At 36.2% G+C, this 25,239-nt stretch overlaps 2 protein-coding genes across 2 annotated transcripts in view; one reads left to right on the top strand and one right to left on the bottom strand.

Annotated features, from left to right (window-relative positions):
• The window catches only part of LOC120338237 (uncharacterized), a 57,155-nt gene extending 50,874 nt beyond the window's left edge, over positions 1-6,281 (top strand). Inside the window, exons 2-4 of the mRNA XM_078116664.1 lie at positions 4,737-4,938; positions 5,425-5,555; positions 5,843-6,281. Of these exons, the coding sequence (XP_077972790.1) occupies positions 4,737-4,938; positions 5,425-5,555; positions 5,843-6,281 (772 nt within the window). The remainder of the gene's footprint in view (positions 1-4,736; positions 4,939-5,424; positions 5,556-5,842) is intronic.
• An 11,217-nt stretch (positions 6,282-17,498) lies between these two features.
• On the bottom strand, positions 17,499-18,875 carry LOC144428311 (adipocyte plasma membrane-associated protein-like). Its single transcript, XM_078117365.1, has one exon. The coding sequence runs from the start codon at positions 18,844-18,846 to the stop codon at positions 17,623-17,625; it is 1,224 nt and encodes a 407-aa protein (XP_077973491.1). The 5' UTR covers positions 18,847-18,875; the 3' UTR covers positions 17,499-17,622.
• Positions 18,876-25,239: the final 6,364 nt, after the last annotated feature.

The following is a 25,239-nucleotide window of genomic DNA, read 5'->3' as shown; positions in this document are numbered from 1 at the left end:
CGGATAATATATACATTTTTCTATTTCGCATCGCAAAGCCAATAATCTTCATCGCAATAAACTAATGGCTACCTTATATAAATATATTCCTTCCTCTATTCCGATTTCATGTCTGTTCGGCATTTTAGATCTATCTAACACATTAATAATTACTTCCTATTAAATCATATGAGTTGTGTCACCGACTGGCTGATATCAGATTTTTATACAGGCGTAAAAGATGGGTGAATGAAGACATATTCAAACAATTTGAGAGAGAGAAAATTTGAGAAAGATGTCACGTAATTTGAACAGAGAGTTGGTGTATCTGTCAAGTTCCGTTCTATTGAACAAATATAGGACCATCATACCATCAGGGGCTTAGATAAATCAATGTGCAATACTGCTGTTGGAAAAATATTGCGGGAAAAATCAGAGTCTTTCTTTTTCCATATTTGGCTGCGGTTATCACGCGGGTCATCTTACTAGATATTCATGTAAATCAGTGCAAGTTTATCGATGTCACGATGGAAACATTTTCAAAGATACTGCGGGTGGATTCTTATTGATTTGGGCGATAGTATTTGGTATTGACGACGTTAATATTGTAAATTATGTCACTGAGCAGATGAATAATTTTAATCCGATTAATCCTGCCAATTATGACGGCTGTGTTTGGGGATATCTCTGAAATATTAAATCAGTAGAATGCATGTAAAAATATTCGTCAGATAATACAAACTTTGATTAATTCAACTTTTAAAAGTATTCGCTTTTGTTTATGCCATGGAAATATTGTTATGGACATTTTTTCAATACATTCTTAATTGAAATATAAGGGACACTTTATGCCATAGACAATCTTGCCTCCTTCGTTGTTTTTACACATATATCTGGTGTATTTGATTGACAGGATAAACAAAAGCTTCGTTTTTGAGAAATTGATCGGCATTTCCTATCTTACAAAGAACGTTCAGTACAATTATGAAGAATGGATAAACATAAATTATCTTCAAAAAATTTTGGTTCCAAGAGGAGGTAGCTGCAAAATTTCATTTTGTTTAAGAAGCTGAATCCTCTCTGTTTGCGTTATTAGCTTGTGTATGCAAATTTATATGCGAACACAATTTTTTATTTTCAAAAAACGTGAGATCTGACAGAACCAAAAGTTCAAAGCTCCACGCCAGAGGAGTGATCTCTAAAATTCCCAAACGAAGAGCGACGGCTTGCAAAATGTACATTTTCCCTATTATTAATCGGCATAGACAGCGCAGGTGCGCATTGACATTGAAATTGTGCAAGTGATGATTACAAACTAAGAACATTTTTATACAAGTTCATAAAAAACTAAAATTTAATAATTTTTAAACAAATTTACATTTGTTTAGTTTGTTTGTTAATATAAATATTAGATATCAATTAAATCATCAGTTAAGATATTAATTCGTTAATTTGGATTATTTATTTTTAAATGATATGTTTAAAACGAACCAGAATCAAAGAAGTTCATAGTTTGTATTTCGTATATATGTTTAAATTATTGAACGCATACGGAACTCAAATTGTCACTATCTTTTTTTTTCAGGTTTGGATGTGATCTTTGCGTAAGCCCCGACTATTTGTGTCGCTCCGATTCGTTACAAACGAAACCACAAAGAAGGTAATGATATACGTGCTTGAAATCTATTGACTCGTTGCAGCGTGACAGAATGCAAAACAAATACAAAGACAATATTGGACACGTTTTTTGAATCAAAGTGGAGAGAGAAGTTTTATCTTGTTGCGATTATCAATTTTTTGAAATGTAGCTTAAAAAACTGTTTAGATTGATCGCATCCTAGTATCAAAGAGTGTTTGTGTTTTTCTAGTGTTCATATCATCTGTATCAGGTAAGATGTCAATATGATGCTTTTGTTGTTGGGAAATCAAAAGATATGTGGTCTTAGACTTGCTCAATATTTTATCTAGTATCTGCAGGTTTACCATTTCGTGCTTATTTTTAAGATGTGTGCTTATTTTTCTGCCCGCGTCTTATAAAGTAACGATATACTTATTTCTAAGAAAAGTGCCTGTTTTGGGGTTTCGTGCTTATTTTGTCTTAGTAACATAGATGACTCGCTCATGTTTTGCGTACAAAGGCTCCGTGGAAACGAGGGACGATGTTTATCTTTAGGTACGATCCATAATTTAGATTTTAGACAATGAGTAAGCGTAAGCCCGAGCAGAAAGTAGAAAGGGTGAGCGCTATGTTCCTTGCTGCTATTGTGACAGCGACATCAACCTAGAGGCCATGGGGAAAACACCAATATGTGCCAACAAATCATAAAAATGTAACAAAAACCGTCGAGGAAAACCAAACTATAAACACTTGACTTCAGAGCAGTGTGGCCCCTTTTTAGAGGCGTTTGGCACTCATGGCCCGCTTGTTTATCATTCTAAAGGTAATTAAAGTGTTACTTCAATTGGTAGATTCCCAATCCCATTGTGTTCAAACAATTCATACTCAACAAAGTGAAAACACCCGGTGCAATAACCTTATCAAGCAATGAGACTAGGAAGAACGGGCAGTTTTCTTGTGAAGTGATACGTAAAATCAGTTTTTATGTATGGCATGGTGGCCCCTCCAACTTCTCTGTGCCCCCGTTGGTTGGTGTGGATGTTATTCATGCCTTTCTATGTCTAATTTCCAATAAACTCGTGTGAGTTTTCCTTCCTGTTTTTTTTTTAGTGCCGATTCTGCCGTTGGTTAGTAACAGCAAGCAACCTTTTGACACCTTGGTTCTTTTTAGCTGTAGGTAGATGGTAACCACTAGTATCTGACATTTCACCGTTGCTAGGCAAACCGCAGCTTGCACTTAATAATTGATCTGTGGTAAAATATATATTGAACTACGTGGATGCTTGGAAAAGTTGGAATTAAATCTTGGATTTCTAACTATTGGTTACGTGTTTTATTTTGCGTGTTCAGGAATCAGCATAAAGTTTTGGAAAATAACCATATTTATATAGATTTTTTGTTTAGGTCCTAATATATATTTATATTTTTTACTTAAACCTTTACGAATAGAAATATTGTCACTATGTTGAAAAATATAGGTAATGTTTTAAACAAGCAAACTATATTGACAGTTCGTCATCATTGCTCGATGTTGAAGAGGTCTGCTAAAGTGTTGTATCAAGATACGGATACAAGGTAAAATTATTTGCATACTGGTATGCCTATACATAATAATAGTTTTATGCGGTGAATTCAGAAATGTGGGGTCGGTAGTAAGGCAGTTTTATATTTTTATAGGACGTGAGTCATAATTAAGATAAATAATAATAACAAGAGAGCAATACTCATTATAAATGGACACGAAGGAAAAAAACTAAATATTTCACCCACTATTTCCACAAAGCCATATCCTGAGCGAAAGTGTAATTATGGAACGGCTACCGAATCTGTGGGTCTACTTTAGTTTAATACCACAAGTGCTTTTAGTGGTCGTGGTACAATAACAATTTTTTGATTCTTGCCACCAACTGACTACGTTATCCAAAAAGTACGTCCCGTGCTAGAGCTTGCCACAGTATAGCGACAATTGTCTGTAATGGCGTATATGAGAACGAACTCACTAAAGCCAGCAACAACAACATTTATTCAGGGTGGTCCAAGGTTGTCGCCTTCCCGGGCCACAAAATGATTTTGGCAATGTTCGCTGGCTACAATAGTATCAGAAATAGTTAAACAAGGCAATACAAAACAAACACTTTTATTGTGCAAACAATTGATCATTGTTTGTCATTTATCAAGCTTAAACATGCAAAATACGCCAGAAAAAACATTGAAACATGCAAAAATTTTGCCATATCTACATTTAGTGTATGTATATTCCCAACCAAAAAGATAGAAAGCCAGTGAACAATTTGGACTACCCAAGCACACTATTCAACTTTGCTAGTTGCTTCAGCGAGCCGTGACATTAGTCAATTCAGTGACATTGGTGATGTAACAAGATGTCGAAAAGATTTTCTGTTATTTTAATGACGAAACAACACCAAATGCGATTTTGCAATTATTCCTCAGCAAAGGCGACGCGGGCCACAGATAATAACACTGCGGCCACATGTGGCCCGCGGGGCTGGGTTTGGATCACCCTGGTCTATTTACTTAGTCTATTAGTTAAAGGGGAAAGCGTTTTTACAACAACAAGAAAATAAGAATACAAACAACAACAACATAACAATAATAATAACAAAACGATCCGTAGGTCTACTCCAATTAGCAATGGAAACTCAAAGTAATTTGTTTATTGCCGACAGCATCGGCTGTCACGATAAGCCATAAACAATGGTTAAAAATCTGAATCATGATGTGTTTTTTGTATTATATGTTGCATTTGCATACATAAATTCCACTAAGATAAGAGCATAAAAGAATGAGCAAATGTCTCTTGGTTTACCTGTTACCTTCCATTGAATGACGAACACTTGTGCTATCCTTGAACTCAGTCCTAGTTTGTATAATGGTTCAATACTCTGAGATGGTTGTAACATTGATCTGTGGCCAATGAAGCTATCCTTGTATTCTTTTTTGTAAGTTATGTCCCCGACATACTGAAACAAAACAAAATGAGAGATGAAACTTTATACATACACAGGTTTTAAAGAGTTTTACTACCCCGGAATCCCCCGCCATTGAAATCTTAAGTTCCCAAGCTTTGGTGTGTTCGTACGTTATTTATTATAAATAGAAACATTTTCAATGTTATCAGTTTAGAGCTCGTGCTGTCGGATGGAAACACCGAAGACTGGAAGTCGTTTCTAAATATTTGCAAGGTGGCATATCATAATGACGTCATATACAAGCAAATGTATCCAGATGATGAACTACGTCGTGAATTTTTGAAATACTACTACGAACATTACTACAGGTACGCATACAAGAACGATTATGGGAAGCTCGCTTATATTCAGGTAATTTATTTACTTCAGGGTTATACAGAAGGCCTATTTAATACAATGCGTGTAATATGGCACCACGACAATTTAGGGGATTTTTTACATTGTCACTATAAACATGGATCTGCAGAAGCAGCAAATCGCTAGAAAAGAGCAGTACGTCTCCGTTATGACATTGTCTGTCCAAGTCATTACATGTTTTTGTACATGTTCAACACACGAAAGCGCGCTGAAACGTATAGTGAAAAGGGTCACTTCATCGCAGTTAGAAGCAGGGTCAATTTCATTGTATCTCCATACACCAGTTGACTTACTAACTATTAGAGTCAGTGTTTACGTAAAAGCATGTTATTCATGGAGGAAACATTGCAGAGTACAAGCGTCCTTCATGAACAACAAATAAATTTTACAATAATGAAGTTTTGAACAAAATTAACGATGTCAGAAATTAACGATGTTCAGAAACAAACATAAATTAACGGGCAATATTTCTCATTTAAGGCGAGGAATTCAGTTTCCAACACTACGAACATGGTTGGGGGACTAGCAATCGTCAAGGGGTGCGACGAACGTGAGCACGAAGACACTCGAATGGCAAGCATAAATGAAAAAGGATGGAAAACATATTTGAGGTTATTTATTATCATTTAATGATTGGCCATAGCAGATAAATATATTTTTTTCTATAGTGCGCATCTTTATAAAGCTGAATGAAGTAGTATTTTTATTATAAATCTAATCTACAAACGTACCCCGATAATTCAATGTATGACCATCAGGTTTCAATCGTGGTTTGATTGCCTCAGTTTTATATTGTGTGCTGCAACTGCAACATCTAGATCTATCTAACACAGTGGTAATAACTTACTTATAAATCCCATGAGTAGTGGCGTTGAACTGATATCAGATTTTTATACAGGCGTAAAAGCTGGGTGAATGACAACATATTCAAAAAATTTGAAACGATTTCAAGAACTTTGAACAGAGATCTGGTGTACATATCAAGTACCGTTCTATTGGACAAATATAGGAATTTCATACCATCAGGAAGTTGGGCATTTGAAGGTTCAAATCTTTTGCTAGAAGAATGTTACGGGAAAAATTGGAAAAAACGGAGTCTTCCTTTTTTCATAACTGACTACGGTTATCGAGCGCGTCATCTTACCAGATATGCATGCAAGTTAGTGCAAGTTTATCGATGTCACGATGGAAACAATTTTAAAGATACTGCGGGTGGAGACTCATTGATTTGGGTGATGGTATTTGGTATTGACGACGTTGATATTGTGAAGTATATCACTGAGCAGATGTATAATTCTAGTTCCATGGATCCTAACACTTATGACAACAGTGTTTAGAAATATTAAATAATATCACTGGAATGCATGTAAAATATATATGTCAGATAATACAAAAGCTTTATCAAGTCAACTTTTAAAAATTATTCGACTTTGCTTGATGGAAAGATAGCTATAGTATAAACAATTTCTCACGTTATGGTACTCCCGTAGTATGTGAAAAAGATGGCGGACACCGAAACAACACTAGTCCGCGAACTTGTAATAAGACTAAAATAAGGGAAATTGGAATAAAATTATGGCCTAAACCTAATCTGGTACACATACTACGTTCCAGTGTCCGCCATCGTGGTTCACATACTACGGGAGTATCCAAAATTCTAATTTTGAGTAAAATGGAAATATAGGAATCGATGACCATTATAAAATTTAGAATGCCATTAACTCGCAAAACTTAGGAACAATTAGAAAAAACTCATGGGTGGATTTAGGTCAAATGTAGATCACATATCCATACAATATGGAGGAGTATGCGAAGACAGAGTCGTGGCTTGGACCTACCGTATATGCATTTTTCACGGGAGTAATTTTCATTATCATTGACCGGCTTCGCGCACCTCAGCCCATGTGATCACTCTAGACTAGAGACCGTATCATCTCTTTTAGCTTAATTGCTGCTAAGGTTGGCCATGATTTCGTTGCTCTATCTGTTGTATCGGATCTATCTGTTTCGGATTTGCAGCATTTGTTACGTTGTGAGAATCTAAAATTGGATATAAATACAAGTAATGAATAGGGCTCGTATAACAGTATAACATCATAATATGTGACGTTGGATCAGATTAACGGTTTTTAGACTTATTGTATAACGTTTCTTTTCAATGCAATGTCCTAGTCATCAATATTAGCCTATATCAAAATTTTATATCTTCAATTAGGATCACGTATAATAACAGCACATGATGCGGTAAAAATGATATTTAACGAAAGACTTGTAGCCAATTTATTTAATTTGTCGTTTCAGTTGAGGGTTCGTGAGAATAAATGTTGACAATACTTTATTGATTTCTATTTTGCATCATTTCCTTCGCCATTCAACTCTCAACTTATTTCAATATTTATGTGTCACTGTGCTATTTATACTGCACGAGAAGAAACTTTTGGAGACGAGAGTTTTTGAATAAAGTTTAATAACAATATTCCATATAACCTGTACTATCTCCATATTAAATGATAATTGGTATGTCGCAATAATTTACCACAAACCAAACAAATAGAGTAGGAATAAAAACCGTAATTTCTCCATAAAAAATCGAATTTATTTCTGTATTAATAGCAACCCAGGCCGAGATGTCATAACGAAGACACAAAAACTAAATAAGACAATAATCCAAATAGAATTAAACAGAATTGAAATCAACCATTGAAAGAATTGTTAATTTGTAACTGTATTAAACGTTCGATTATCTTGGTCTACTCGGTGACATCTTTTTCATCGCAACGAGATGCATGGAAAAGGCAGAGACAACAAGTTCATGGAGTTTATTGTAGAATTCGATGATACTATTTAGATACGACTTTGATTGCTTGAAGTAATTGCAGATCACCCATTGTTCTGTAATTAAGCAATAATCAAGAGTAAAGTGACGAGTGAGTTTACTATGACGACATGAAAGTGAAGTATCTGATGTTCGCTGCGAAACCTATCAATCAAATATGTAGTAGGAGTACGTTCTACACTCACATGTTTCAACTCATAGAAGTTACAAGAATCAAAAATGATTTCCAATCTTGAACCGTCATTCATTTGTGGTCTAGTCATAATGAGGCATATATTGTCTTATCTATAATTAGACATAATTTTGATATAATGATTAATTAAAATTCTATCTCAATAAATGAATATAAATATGATTTGCTCACCCTCTGCGGGACACACCATGAATATCAAATAATTGGCATAATCGGTTAGAAACACGTTATCGTCCTTGAGCAAGATTTTGCCATCTAAGTATAGAAACAATACTAAAATACAGTAGCGATGTCAAATTGAAATAATAATTTTTAAAAGAGAAAAAGAATGGTTTCTACTATATAGTGCTAAAAGTATAAAATAATCAGCAGAAAAATATGTTCGTTAATTTGCTCTATACTTGAGAGCTACATTCGGTATTTTTCATCAACATGTGGTATGCCAAAATCAATATAGACATAGACACACCTATTTTACGCGCTTCGCCCCTAAGTTTCTATTATAAAGTGTGCTCGTGTGCGGCTTCTAAAGATGGTTGTGAAAAATAATCGTACTCCAGTCAGTTGTATATATACTAGAAATATAAATAAATCAATTTTATGTTGGAAGATAAAAAGTGTAAGAAATTTACTCTGGAGACGTGCAAGTGCAATTGAATATAATAAATGTCATATCGTCTTCAGTACTTTCGTGATACACTCTCAGTCTTGGACGTGTAAAGTGGCTGATAAAATCAGTTCTCTGAGACGTAAAATATATATATTGTTTGGTCCGTGGACAAAAGAAGGTTGTTGGTTGGGTATAGTTCGACAGCGGATTATCAAGTACGGGTAAATAATCAATTGACACGATAATGTTGTCTCAAAGCTAATGATATTTTCATATAAAATTTAATCGTTTATTTTGAAATTTTGGGCGAAACTGAATCATTGTTTTATTTAACCTCAACTCGCACAATATATGGAAACTATTTTTCTCCGTATTTCTTGTCGTTTTTCGTTGTCTGTATCTGTTTATTCATTAGCCAAAGTTGACGAATTCCCTATAACGAATACATACCAAGCCGCTGATAGTTTTGTTCTATCTGGAGAAGCTGACATAGAATGCTTTGATCTCATTCGATAGCACAAGAATTCCATAAACCGATTATGAATACATCGATCGGACTCAATTGTCTCAGACGGAAGTTACGATATACTATGCACATACGTATTGTTTGTTGCCTAGAAGCGTTAACAAATGTTAAATGATGTATATACAACCGTCGCACTGTGATGCTGAATTATGACTTACAAACTGAGCAAGTGATCCAAATACGTTTTGCTAATCTTGTTAAAAATAATTTCCTAGTGTCAATTAGATCATATTGTTTATATTGCAAAATTATGAAACTTCCTATACTGGCAAAAATAATATTTATCTTATATATTTTATCTTTAATATTTATTTTAATTTTAATAAGAATTTTATTATCCTGCAGAAAAAAAAACAGATAGATCCTTTACAAGAGATAGAGGAACGATATTCCGATCGACCTTAGGAGCAAGAAGCAAAAAGAAATTCTCGATGATTTCGTGATGATCCTTGAAATGAATCAATTGGTCTGAGTTGTGCGATGTCGGTCAGTGATAATAAAAACTACTCTTCTGACTTTTTTCGCCTACTCCTCCACTGTATGGATGTGTGATCTGCATTTGACTAAAATCCACAAATGACTTTTCAAAATTGTTCAAGAGTTTCGTGATACAACCCTCAAGCTAATGGCATCCTCAATTTTGAAATGGTCGACGTTTCCTATATTTCCTAATTTTAATCGGTAATCTGAATTTTAAATATTATCTTTGTTGCCATTAGATTTGTTTAATCCAAAAAGTGTTTCAAACTTTTATTTTAAGCAAGAATGTTATGAGAAAATGTTTATAGCAATTCTTCCCACTAGGCAAAGTCGAATAATGTTTGGAAGTTGACTTCATCAAAGTTTGTATTATCTGACATATAGTTTTTACATACATTCCAATAATAATATTTAATATTTCAGATTTATCTTTAAAAACAGCCATCATCATCGAACTAGAATTATACATCTGCTCAGTGATATACTTCACTGTATTAACGTCGTCAATACAAAATACCATCACCCAAATCAATGAGTCTCCACCCGCAGTATCTTTGAAATTGTTTCCATCTTGACATCGATAAACTTGCACCAATTTACATGAATATCTGGTAAGATGTCGCGCTCGATAACCGTAGTCAGTTATGAAAAAAGGAAGACTCCGATTTTTCCAATTTCTCCCGTGATATTCTTCTAACAGAAGTTTTGTACATTGATTTCCCAAGTTCCCGATGGTATGAAATTCTTATATTGTTTCAATAGAATGGCACTTGATATGTACACCAACCCTCTGTTCAAAGCACTTGAAATCTTCTCAAATTTTTCGAATATTTTGTCATTCACCCATTTTTTACGCCTGTATAAAAATTTGATATAAGCTTAGTGCCACAACTCATGGGATTTGTGAGTAAGTTATTATTATTGTGATGAATACATTTCACGCAATATAAAACAGAGGGCATCGAACCACGATTGGAACCTGATAACACAATGATTCATCGTGGTAAGTTAAATATATTTCGATTGAAAATACTACTTCATTCAGCAGCTTTACGATGCTAACTAGGGAAATCTATTTATTATCCGCCATGGCCAAACATTGAATTATAATACTTGACCGCAAATATGTTTTCCGTCCTTTTTCATTTATCCTTGCCATTCGAGGGTCTTCGTGCTCACGTTCGTCGCACCCATTGACGATTGCTAGTCCCCCGACCATAATTGTAGTGTTGGAAGATAAATTCCTTGCCTTGAAGGAGAAATTTTACGTTTGTTTCTCAACGTTTACCGGAGGAAACGTTGCAGAGTAAATGCTTTCTTCATGAACAATAAATAAATTTTACTGAACACTTCAATATTGTGGAATTCCTTTCATGTGCTTTTATACGTAAACATTCACCCTGATAGTGTGAAAGTCAACTGGTATATGGATATACAATGAAATTGGCTCTGCTTCTTGTATTGATAAAGTGACTCTTTCACTATTCTTATTAACGCGCTTCCGTGCGTTTAACATGTACAAAACTCAACTGTACAATTTTAGTGGACTCGAATGCTTATTCCTAAAGTGTTAGAAGTGTTGCAACTTGCTATGTTAGCGTTTCAAGCTAAAAATTTCAGGTTCAACCCCATGCGGACCACCATCACCAGGATGTAATGAACTGGACAGCCAAAACCATAACGGAAACACATCGCTCTTGTTAGTAGGTATCTGCTTCTACAGAGCCAGTTTATAGCGGCAATGTAAAAATCTCCATAAAATTGTGATAATTTATCGCACGTATTGTATTAGATTACGATTAGGCCTTCTGTATACCCATAAACCCAAAGTAAATGAATATAAGAATATAAGCGAGATTCCCATTTTCGTTCTTGTATGCGTACCTGTAGTAATGCTCGTAGTAATATTTCAAAAATTCACGACGTTGTTCATCATCTCGATACATCTGCTTGTATATGATGTTATTATGATATGCCACTTCGCAAATATTTAGAAACGACTTCCAGTCTTCGGTGTTTCCATCCGACAGATCGAGCTCTAATCTGATGAAATTGAAAGCGTTATAATTCATGATAAGTAGTGTTTACACACATGAAATGCCAAAAGGTAAAACTGTCCAAAACCTGTGTATGTATAAAGTTTAATGTCTCATTTTGTTTTGTTTCAGTAAGTCGGAGACTAGACTTTACAGAAAAGAATACAAAAATGGCTTCATAGTCCACAGTCAGAGTACACGAACTAGGATTGAGTTCAAGGAGAACATAGTCGTTCGTTATTTATCAGGGGATAGTAAAAAGTAAACCAAGAGATATTTTCTCATCCTCTTATCTTAGTGGAATTTATGTATGCAACATATAATACGAAATACACTTCATGATTCAGATTTTTAACCAGTGTTTATGATCTATCGTGACAGCTGTTACTATCAGCAATGAACAAATTACTTTGAGATTCTATTGCTAATTGGACACGAAATGGACCTCTGGCCTGCATTGAAATTAAGTTTTTGTAATGAGCCAGCATGTCTGCACAGCTGCTATGCCTTTCTAATTTTTCGCTGTTTCGTTACATTTTTTTGGAAACAACATTTGCATAAATACGTATGGTACCGTATGCAGAGGAAGAAACTTCACAAAAATTTCAACATGTGCAGCAGGTTAGTGTACATAAATCAGTAAATACAGAAATATGCAGAGGAAGAGACTTTACAAAAAGGATAAGATTTACATAATTATCCCGATGGAGAGGAAAGCCTATAGAACGGCTTAACCATATTGCGAACCACAGCCTCTTGTCTGGTTACCGATAAGGTACCATTCCAAGTCTGGTATGGCTGTATGGGATTAGTTAGTTATTTGTTTTCGGAAGCATGGATTTGATTAGTTTAAGTGGCCAGCATATCAAATGTCTAATAGTGAAATATATTTCATATTTTCGCTATTTTATCTTTTCTCGAGGCCAATCAAAATCAAAATCATACACAGTAAAAATACGGCGCAGTTCTACCACTGCATGGCGCCTGCTACCACGAACGAACCGCGCCGTCTTTTGTCGTGATTTTATGGCGGTAGCACCGTTATATTGAGAAAGTCATGTATCAAGTTTTAGTTTATTAAGCAGAATTATATCTACATAAACCTGAAACCTAACCCCAAATCCATCAAAACTGCATCCATAAGAAAAATGTTCCAACTTACCCAAGTTTGTCGCCACCAGAGGCAGTCTTACTATTACAGCCTACGTATTTTTCTGAGGGTAATCTCATCAAGTTTACAATGTGCTCTTCTCCTATAATGATGCAGTTCCAGTACACGTCTAAAAGCTGGAGCAAATGAAACTATTTCTGCTATCACATATGCTTGCCAGTCGCCAGCTGGTAAGGATAGCATAAGGACAGGGCTCCTTAACACCAGTATTAAAATATGCTTTGCTCTATCGTTATCCAAATGCATGGGCTGAAAGTTAATTAAAAATGTTTTTTATGTGATTCATGTGTGGAATCATGTCCTGAAAGAGGCATACAAAAATTTGTTAAGCAGTAAATAATATTTCATTTACGGTATATGGGAACACGTTTAAAGACAAACTATAAGTCATTTTGTCATCTGTTTTTTATATTGCTGTGATTGTTCAGTTTTATCAAATATAAATTGATCGATACTCACCTATTTTAAAAATCAAATTGTTGCAATTTGCAGATGTGAGAATGAAATATATGACCACTGTACAGTCAATGACGTAGGTATGTGCCAAATCATATCAAGTTTATTTACATGTTTACTCTTACTGCATTTGCAGTCAAATTAACTTATTCCATTTTTTTGTACGCTTGCACAGCTGCAATGTTTATGCTCATCTTTTAGCCTTTTTTCATTACAATTTTGCGGTAAACAACATCAATATGTTAATAAAGAAGCATTACAATCTTTCCAATAGTGTTCAACATGTTATGAAATATGGTGGTCGCGGTTTCATCAATGCAAAAAATATTTGCCGGTTTAACAGCGTGATGCAATTATTGCAAATAGTTTTCGTGTCTATATATTTGAGCATTGCTCTCTTGTTATCTTAATCATGATTTACGTCGTATAAAAAATATAACTGCTGAACGACCGACCTTACTTTTCTGACGTCACGGCATAAAATTATCATGTATAGGCATACCAGAATGCAAATTAATTTTTCCAACATTTTATCAGATATCCGTATCTTGATATAAAACTTTAGCAGACCTCTCCAACATCGAGCAATAATGACGAACTGTCAATATCGTTTGCTTGTCAAAAAAATTTCCTATATTTTTCAACATAGTGCCAATATTTCTATTTATATAAATTTAAGTAAAAAATATAGATATATATCAGGATACATATAATAAACAAAAAAATCTATATAAATATGGTTATTTTCCAGAACTTTATGCTGATTCCTGAACACGCAAAAAAAACACGTAACACGAGGAGTTGATGAGATAGGGACTTGTAATCAAGCGAAGGGGGAATGTCAGATACTCAGGGTTATCTTATACCTACAGCCCAAAATAAGCAAGGTGTCATTTGTCATTTGGGGGGGGGGGGCGTAGTTACCAACGGTAGAAATGAAGTATAAAAACGGGGAGTAGAACACACTCGAGTTTATTAGAAATTAGACATGGAAAAGCATGAAGTCACATTCACACCAACCAACGGGGGCAAAGAGAAGTTGGAGGAGGCCACCATGCCAGACGTAAAACTGATTTTACGTATCTATGTTACTGAGAAAAAATAAGCACGCAACCCGAAAATAAGCACTTTCCTTAGAAGTAAGCACATCGTTACCTTATAGGACTCGGGCTAGAAAATAAGCACAAATCTTTAAAATAAGCACGATATGGTAAACCTGCAGATACTAGATAAAATATTGAGCAAGTCTAATATCACATTTTTTTAAAATTCCCAACAACAAAAACATCACATTGACATCCTACCTGATGCAGATGATATGAACATTTGAAAAAAACAAACCTCTTTGCAAATAGAATGCGATCAATCTAAACTGTTTTTTAAGCTACAATTGAAAAAATTTACAATCGCAACAAGATAAAACTTCTCTCTCCACTTTGATTCAAAAAACGTGTCCAATAATGTCATTGTATTTGTTTTGCATTTTGTAACGCTGCAACGAGTCAATAGATTTCAAGCACGTATATCATTATCTTCTTTGCGGTTTCGTTTGTAATGAATCGGAGCGACACAAATAATCGAAGCTTACACAAAGATCACATCCAAACCTGGACAAAAAAAGATAGTGACAATTTACGTTTCGCATGCGTTTTATTTATTCAAACATATGCGCATTATTTAAACGCATGTGGCTCTCAACACCCTTTTCAATCTTTTTCACTTGAAAAGATTTTAGACATGGATGTAATTATTGGCTTGCTTTCGTGGACTTTCAGTTTTTGTCGCATTTCCGAATGTTATGTATAAATCAAATAACTCAATGATTATTTTAATTTCGAAAGTATTTTAATTTTGTTTCAGTAATCGAAAATAGTCCCGAAATATCTGGCGATCATCTCAAGCAGCTACTGCACCTTGCATCCTCCACGATTACGACCCGCTTTGACAAACTTATTAGAAATCAAAGCCAAATTAAATAGCTGTTAGTCTAGGGTCGGCAAAATCAATTTTTTTTTCGAATCCAATAATTCGAATATTTTTAACGAATACCGAATAGTCGAATAATGAATATTTTTTTATTCATAACAGGGATCCAGAACGTCGGAGGTCGATACTCCATTTGAGAATTAATAGAAACATTGAAAAGTCGGCAATGAAGCAATTTCATTTACGGAATTAGCAAATTCAGCACTTCAATTATTGATTTTGATTATGTCATGTCTTAATTATTTCAGCCCAAATGCTTCAAATTTTAACAATTGTAATCATTTTCGATGATAATAGACGCAACAATTTGTGAACGAGTCAGTGTGAATTGTTTCAACGAAATTCACAATTGATTTTACGTTCTACTCTTGTCTCAACGGTCATGCATAGTCGAGTAAAATGTTTACATATTCGAAACATTATTTGGCCAAGGATGGAAGAAATCACTAAAGTGCTAATACAAAGTGCTTTAAAGGAAGTAGGACATGGCATTTCTTATCTGGTTACAACTTAATGAGTGTTTTTTAAGTAACTAATACCAGCTTTCGAAAAACTTTGACTGGCCATTTTTAAATCCATGCTATTTATATAATTAGAGTTTTCTAAGAACCTTAAATGACTTTTGTTTATAATGAAACGCCGGAAAGTCATTTTAACATTTAATTTTAATCAACTTTAAGTTCGGGTCATGCAAGAAATGGCTAATGACATGTCACCAAGCATGCCGAGTTTAAAATCTGGTAAATTTATTTCAAATACCTAATCTAGTTTGACGCTTCTAAATTCACGGAACGGTCGTTACGTTTTTTTGCAAAATATAGATTTGAAACGATACGTTAGGTGCAAAGATAAGCATATAACACCATAACGCAAAGACAACGACTTTTCAAATTTGTCGTTTTTTCAGATAGCGAGCGCTCTTGCGAAATCTCACACAATTCACGATTGATTGCGCGAGTTCGGTGTCCAAGCAGAGCGTCGCAGGTCACGCGGTACCGGATATTCAAATAGTAAAATGCCATTCGAATATTTTACTATTCGATTCGTTATTCGAATATTTTGCCCAGCCCTAGTTGTTTCGTGTGTTGTTGTTACGATGACTTGGTATTATGCGCTTAAAAGGTGTGTTGCTATTTTACCTTGCATTGTTTGTGTGCGCACTTCATAACTTTGAGGTTTGAAATTTGGCTCTGGGGCTAAAAAAGTTTGAGAACCACTGGTCGGGACTAGACTCTAGAAGTATTTTTTAATTGTTACCAAAAAAATCTTTGCGGAAATCGCCGAAGGAAAACGTGAAGAAGAAAGAACCAAAAATCCTTCACCTTATTATGCCGAAGTTGCAATTTGCTGTGCTACAAATTGTTTCGTCTGTGCCCCACATACATTTTTCTTCATTCCAGGTCGAGGTTGATTCCTCAGTTTTTTATTGAAATTTTTACAATGTAATCATGACATATGACTCTCTTCTTTCTTGTAGGGTATTGATGAAATCCAAAAATCGAGTTTTTATCAGTTTGGGTTTTTTAAAAAAAATCCGTATTGGAAGGACAAGACTTCGAGTGGTGCTCCCGAAGTATGCGAACCAAGATGGCGGACATCGGGGCGTAACATGGGTAACAGGTTAGGTTTAAGCGATAATTTTTTTTCCAATTTTCCTTATTTTAGTCCTATTATCAGTTCGAAGACTAGCCAAGAGCCTCCCGTAGTATTTATACCTAAAATTATGGCCTAACCCTAACCTAGTACACATATTACATTCCGATGTCCGCCATCTTGTTTCGCATACTTCGGGAGCCCCCTTCGAGTCATGGCTTATCAGGCACGGAAGTCAAAACGAGGAATAATTTGTTTTGGTGATATTTAGGTTGGGGTTGGGGTAGTGGTTTGCGGACCGGGGCCTTTGTATGTACTTTTATTTATTTCAAAGGTCAAAATCGAAATAGGGCGTCTTTTGATAAACTAAATATTTTTGTTTACAATTAGGATGCCGGTAAAGCAAAACATTTGATACCACTTCGTGCTGTCCTTTGTGTCTATATACTTGAGCATTGCTCTCTTGTTTATTCAACAATTATATTTAATACCCCAGTCGCCGTTTCGGCAAAATTCCAAGTCACCTTTTGTTTTTGGGCAGTACGCCCTATATTATTTTACGTGTAGGCTACGTTTGAAGAAATGCATTGTTTTGATGTAAAATAGACAAATTTTTTATTAGCATAACAATAACAATCGCACTGAAGCAATATATCATTTAGAAGATATAGGATATATTACGCCCTATATTATTTTACGTGTAGGCTACGTTTGAAGAAATGCATTGTTTTGATGTAAAATAGACAAATTTTTTATTAGCATAACAATACCAATCGCACTGAAGCAATATATCATTTAGAAGATATAGGATCTACCAATGCGATTCCGTTTATTATAAAAGATCCCACAGCAAGTCTTCCATCACTAAGTTCAGATATTTCTGTAATTGCCTTAGACAGTCTTCCTTCCGTATCATAATGGATTCTTACGATCTCTAAGTCATCATTCAACTTCACTGCTATTCCTTGGTTTAAGTTCACCCAACTCAGAATTCCGAGTTCGCCTAGAACGGTTGCGAGAATGTTACGAATCACGGGATGCCATGTAGTGAAATGACCTGGTTCAGGTAAATAAGGTATCGACACCCAATACCCACCATTCTGCCTTCTACGAATGTTGTCTGGTCCACCAGGTAGTAAAATATTCCGCACGAGCTTTCCTGATTCAAGACTTATTACTGCAAGACGGCGACGACTGTGCTCCGCAACAATAGCATGGTTTTCAGCGCGGTCCAACTCGATACCATTAGAATGACACAAGTTATCACGCACTAGTTCCGTGCGTTTTGTCAACACATCCACTTTGAAAAGTCTTCCACTGCATTCACCTTCAAGGGCGAAGAGAGCGATTTCCTCGTAAGCCCACTTCAAGCTCATATCAGTGAAATATATTGTTTTACCGTCCGATGTTATGGTCAAGTCGTCTGGAAAGACTAACGACGGTTTGACATCATCATAGCGCACAATGACCTCATGACTTCCAGATTTCAAATCGATCATGATTACCCCCTGGTAAGCATCTGCGAAATATAGCTTCGAACCATGCAGGCGAATACCGAGAGGACGTATCTTACTCCGTTTGCTTTCTTTGGCATAGTCGAACGATTCCGTTAAGTCGATAACTGATTGATCATGTTTACCGGGGTTTACTATTTTAACGACCCGTCCATCACTGACTGTAGTATACAGATTATCATGTTCGTCTATAGCGATTGATTCAGGTCCAATCAGTTCGGATAGAATTCTTATCCCACGTTGCAGATCTTTATTTTCAACCTGTGCCCATTCAAATTGTCGTATATCGTGTATACCGCTGATGGAAACAGCAGTAATTGGAGAAATAGCATAGGCAAAGCATAAGAGAATTCCGATCAATATAACAAATCCAACCACTACCTTCAGAAGCAATCGGCAAGCCCCCAAATTCTCATATGTATTAGACAACCCTGACCTTACATCTGGTAAAGATGATTTACTTGGCTTCCCTCGCTTACGAAGTCCGTGTTCGCGCTGCATTCTTAAAAATTTACGATCTCAATATGCTGTCGTTTCAAAAAATCTTTTGTCTGAGTGAAGGTGACTTTACGCTCAAAAGCAACAAACCGCGACCGTTTTACGTACTATCGATGTCCAAACTCGTCCATAATATGCCCCATTGACTTACCGCGCATCGGCGATTTTCCAACAGAAACTGATTTGGCATGAACCTAATTAGTTTCTAATCAATAGTGAAAAGATTGATGCAGATTTATCGCGGTAAACTGATCATATCAAATATTTGTCAGTCAAACATGAAGTAATTCATGAATATATCGCCTTCTGGAGAACTTGCAGCAGCAAAACGATATTTATCGTTATGACTGAAGAAGCCAACATTCCCAATTCCTATATTTAGTATTATCTTATCTTATACCGCGGCCCTAAAAGAGCATACCAGACAAAAAAGAGTAGAGAAATACTAATATTGCATTGTCATTAAAGAGGTTTTAGTGTACATTTATATCCTTGCCAATCGCCGATCTGATGACGGACCCCACGCTTTGTGGTATCAATTTCAGTGCCTTACCAACGAGTAAAGATAATGTTTCATTTACAACACAACACAAACGACATTAATGTGATGAATTAGGTTGCCATTTACTGCACAATTTTTCAATTCTCATAGCAATTTGTGGCAAGCAAACCTATAGATAGGACGGCAAATTTTGATCTGTGTTTTGTCATCATATTCATAAGAGTGAAAATGCTGCCTCAGTAATGTAGGTCGTTGCAAGAGGATTTTAATTGCCTTTTCGGACAGTAATGGATATTCGTTCGTATATATGCAATTTCTCTTGGAAATCAATCATTAAATATCGATCAGACTTTTTTCATATCGTTGCGGACTCCCACTGCAGTTGTCACGGACCCCCGGGGTTCCGTGGACCCCAGTTTGGGAAACCCTGCATGATTAGACAATATAAATACGTGCTTAGGGTAACGGGAAAAGAGGGTACAACGGTAATTTTTATTGCCTCAGTTTTAATGAAATTTTACGAGTTGGTTAGACGATTCAGACTTCAGGATATTCCCTTTTTTCTTCTTCAAAGTATCATAATAACGCTCTATATATGTTTGTAGGTTTGCGAACTTTCTTTAAAGATCATGTAGAATTATTATAATTTGGCCATCAATTAGTATACATATTGGACACGAAATAGACCTATGGATCGTCTTCTTGTTATTGGTATTGTTGCTTTGAAAAATCGCTCTTTTCTCAATTAATTAACCGATTGCTTTATTAGTAAAAGATTGTTGTTGCCGCTAGAATTAGGCTATAACTTTTATTTATTTAAAAAAAATTTGTCATCTATATTGGATTCGTTTTCACTCTACAAAGTTTTGTGTGATGTCATCATTAAAATTAAAAATTGCGCATCGTACGGCAGTTCTGCGATCTCATTTAATTAATTCAATTACCTACATGGATGCTTACCCTTTACCACGTATAGATGGTGGAGATTGTGGGATAGATCAGTGGTCGTCAACCACCGGGCCGCGGCCCATCTCCGGTCCGCGGAATAATTACTACCGGTCCGCAGAAAGATTACAAAAACGGACAGTGTCACAAAACACCTCTACAATCTAACAACAACGAATCTCCGCGATTAAAATTTCGAATGATAATGAGTTGAAAAGCGTATTTGCGATATATATCTTCGTAGTCTTTTGGTCGATACTCTTAGATAAATACTCATACATTGAAAGAGAAGCTTCACAGACAGTGTTACCTTCTTATGTGGGTCGGGTTTTCCGATATTTACAACTACAAAAACGAAATACCGAAATCGGGTGGGCGTAAGAAACACGATACGTGTATCACGTAGTAGTATATATTTACGGTATCACTCTCGATTGTCGACCATATCTCCAAACTGGGAACAGGTAATCGCAGGGTTTCCCCAAACTGGGGTCCGCGGACCCCTGCCAGTCCGTGACGACTACACGGGGGTTCGCAGTGGTATTGAGAGTCTGAAATATATACATTTAACGTATATCCACTGTTACTTAGACATTCATAAACGAGATAAAGTCGTAAGTTAAAGCAATCGCAAATGGTAATTGTTATGAGACTTCAACAATGGGAGTGAAAATGTTGCTGTGAATGTAGACGATCGTTGCTTTGAGCGTCTGTGAGGTAGATCTCTGTCCTAGCGCTACTTCGTCGGTAATAATTGATTGTATACGTTATTGAGTTATCACCAGTCAAGAACTTGTGCGACTTTGACAAGGTCATTTGAGCCCCTTATGCAGAAAAGAGGCGTGAAACCCAATTAAGTTAATTGTGAGAGACTATCCAAGAATAAAAAATTAAATTAGTTCATTGTCGTATAGTTGGGCCTACGAGTTTGCTTGTCAGAAATTGATGCGTCACATCAATGTCGTTTGTGTTGTTGTGTTATAATTCTGAATGGAACATTATCCTCCCTCCCTGATTACGCACATAAATTGGTATAGGATGGGAGTCCGTAAAAAATAATATCCACAAATAGGGGTCCGCGGCCCAAAAAGTTTGGGAAACTCTGAGTTAATGGACAAACAAATAAATACAGATATCGCATTAAATAGCATCAACGGTACCCCTGTTTTTTGAGATAATATCAACATATATTTTCTAACGCGTCTAATTTACTACATAAGCTTAGTTCGTTTGTATAAAGGTGGTCCGCCAAAATTTTGGTTAGGCTTTTACCGGTCCGTCACCTAAAAAAGGTTGCCGACTACTGGTATAGATCGTGGAGTCCTTTGGCGGACCAGGCCGGTTCTTAACCATTGACTTGGCTAGTGGGTACTGACAGATAGAAGTCGATCCGTTTGACAGAGGGAAAACTGCTTTCGGTTTTCTTGAGAAGGGACACTACCAATTTGTAGTCATGTTATTTGGTCTGTCTAATGCGCCTGTAACTTTGGAGCAGATGATGGACCGAGTGTTGGGCGTTATAATCGGGAAAGGTTGTTCAAATTGATTGGATGATGTTTTAGCTCACAGATCATGGATTCTGACGCATGCCAGGCGTTTTGTCGATTAGTTACCTACCTTGAATACGAAATTTCTTCCGAAGGAGTTCGCTGTGATTATCATCACAATGTAGCAGCAATAGTCGAATGAGAAACGCTTCAAGGAGTATCACATGTTAGAAGTTTCTCAGGAACTGCCAACTATTATGGCGTTTCGTGCCTGGTTATGCCACCACAGCATCGCCTTTGGTTCGTTTGACTCGAAAGAACGGGGGATATGAGTGAACTGACGACTGCCAGAAAGCATTTAGAATCATTAGGCGTCTTTTGACGTCCGTTCTTATTCTGGCTTTTCCGTTGGTTCAAGGGGGGTTTATTAGGGACACCGACGCGAAAGGCACTGGGACGGGTGCTGTATTATCACAACTGCAAAGGGGAAAAAACTTGTTACATGTTTCTGCAGTTGTTGCCTGGCAGAGCCGTTCTCATTATAAACATTATAAACCGCAGCCACAGGACTTTGAGCATGAATCTCTAAAGACTAAGCGTTATCTATCTCAATGAGCATTGGCATTGAGACGAGAAATTTTCCAGCATTTACACAGTGCCCGTACCCCCTGAAGGGTCATTTAGGGTCTATCAGAACATTTAAAATTGTTTGTGCTTGTTTCTATTGGCCTGGTTTTAAAAGAGATATTTTGCTCTGGTGTCGATTTTGCAAACCTTGTGCTGCGGCTAAGATGACGAATGGACGCAAACAAGGGGATATACGACAACTACTCTGCGGCTCTCCTATAGAACGTGTCGTTATGATTTCTAGGGACCACTACCACGTACCAAAAATGGGAATGAACACTTTCCTGTGTTACCAAGTGGGTAGAGTGTTATCCACTTTCCAATCAGAATGCAGAGGTTACAGCTGGTGTGCTAGTCCGCCCGTTCTTCGCAAGATTTGGAGTTCCTCGGATTGTTCACACTGATCAAGGTCGAGATTTTGAATCTCTGTTGTCCACTGAGATGTGCGAATTGTATGGTATTGTCAAGACGTATACGACGCCATATCTGTGCATGAATTACATGACTACAGTACATGAGAGCACACAATTTACACCTAATAGTCTTTTGTTGGGGACGGAGATTGACCTCCCTATCGACGTTATGTATGGACGCCGACACAGACACCACCACATTTCTGTTATACCGAGTATGTTGAATGATTTAAAGCAGTCACCGAGGAGTCTTTTGTATGGGCCAGAACTTGAATCAAACTGCATTGCGACAAAAGGGAAATATCATGTGGAACCTCATAAGTTTGAAGGGGAATACATTGTATGGTATTACTATCCACCAAAAAAAAGCTGGCTTTTCCTTGGCAGGGTCCTTTCACAGTCCGAAGATTTCTCTCAAATCACACCCATGAGATACAACGGAATCCAGGCGTTGAGACGCGTACGAGTTTCTCGATCCAGAAGAACAAACTTTACGCAGCAGTTGACAGTGTCTCATTTCAATTCTCTTCCTAAAAATAACACTAGGGTTTATTTTCGGGGTAGGTCTTTATTACGGCCGCTGTTCACGATGCTACGAGTCTTACAGCAGTACAGTCTTATCTTATTCAATTCTTTTGTCACAGACTCGCAGTCGTATGTTCCGCCGTGTATAACCGTCGTTTAACTCACTCCTGCACTCACTGAAACCTGGATACCCCAAGAAACTGTCCAACACAATGTTTTGATGTTACTTCCAAATCGTGTTCAAAAATGACAGAATGAAATAGATGTTATGAAGCGTTCCAAAATAGTGTCTCAATGAACTGATGAAGTGTGCAATTAAAATAAGAGTTTAACTTATAACCAAAACACAACAGTAATGATCTAAAAATACCCGAGACATTGGCATGATATATACATTATACCGGTACTTGATTACATGTTAAAGAAAGCAGAATAACTTATGAATAAAGAGCAGACAATAACTTGTCCAGACAGTGGTTACCGTACTTATTGTAAAATACTAACGTGCATTTCAGCATTTGCAATGAAATTTATAAATAAATCAAGTAGCAACACCCAGCAAGATGTGCAAACTGAATTCCTAAATTTCTTAACACAAAATATGACTTACCCATTTTTCGGCAAATAATATTACAAACAAGCAGATATTTCCATTTAATATTTAAACAATCTTAATGCATGAATAAAGATGAATATATTAGACAAATCAGAGAAGCACAAAACCCTGTCAGCCTGTTCAACAGAATCCTGAAAATGGCCCAACCACGAGACAAACTTGCGCAACAATCTAAAGTACCACAACGAGGCGACAAAGGGCAATAAATAAAATGACGGCTAAGCCATCATTTACAGTCTTATTTTCGGGGAAAAACACTGTTTGTTGATTTCCATATTGCGAGTGATCGCCAATTGTGTCACAAACTACGTCTGGTGGGGAGATAATACCTTGGTACGAGTTTCTCGATCTAGAAGAACAATTACGAATGTCTAAGCGGGAGCGTAGACAACTTGCATATTTTAAAGAATTTGTGTAAATAATTTTGTTGTAACTGAAGTGTACTCGTGTTTCATATTTTTTAATGGAAATGAAAACATTCTTTCATAATGTTCCATATAGAAGAGTGGGGTAAAGTGACGACCCTTTTATTTTTTTTTTTGAATGCTATTATTTGATATTACTGCTATATGTTGCATTTTAACGCTCGGGACACTGATTGCACGGGACACGCCATGGATTTGATATATCTTGAAGCTAAGGAAACCAGCATCCGCCTTGTGTTTTGGTGTAGTTTTTGAAGGATTTTGTTAGCATGGACAATTGAAAAGAGGAACTGAGTATGTGAGCAATCCTGATCACATTCCCATTCTAGTTTTTGTTGCAACCTTATCACCATAAAGTTTACTCAATTTTGGGCATTGGTGCAATTGCAGTGCTAAATTCGTATACTAAATATAGTCCATTGAGTTGGGAATTTACCATTTGATGCTTTTAAATTAATTTTGAAATTCAAATATGTAAGCATTACCTAATTGAATGATTATTTTGAGAATTATGTGTGAATTCAATTCAGCACTTGTTGACTTGCAGGTTACTCTCTTAAATCAATTTGGATTTGTGCCAGGGTGCTGAGCATAGAATACCCAGCCTAATTTGACTTAGTAGTATGAAATTGTTTACTACATTTCCCAGTTCATTTTAGATTGATCAATTAACAGCAAGTTTACAATGTAGTCTTGCTCTATTAAATGGTCAAGTTCATGTAGGTACAGCAATAACTGGAGGCAATCCTGAAATCAGCCAATATTAGCTTGGATAATATCATTTTATCAGAGCAATACCCATACTGACAGTTGTGATACAGTACTACCGTGTTTCCCCCAAAATAAGACAGTGTCT

Source organism: Styela clava, chromosome 10 (genome assembly GCF_964204865.1).
Source record: "Styela clava chromosome 10, kaStyClav1.hap1.2, whole genome shotgun sequence".
Taxonomy (NCBI): domain Eukaryota; kingdom Metazoa; phylum Chordata; class Ascidiacea; order Stolidobranchia; family Styelidae; genus Styela; species Styela clava.
Note: the sequence above shows the minus strand (reverse complement) of the source record. Positions and strands in the feature narration are given on the sequence as shown.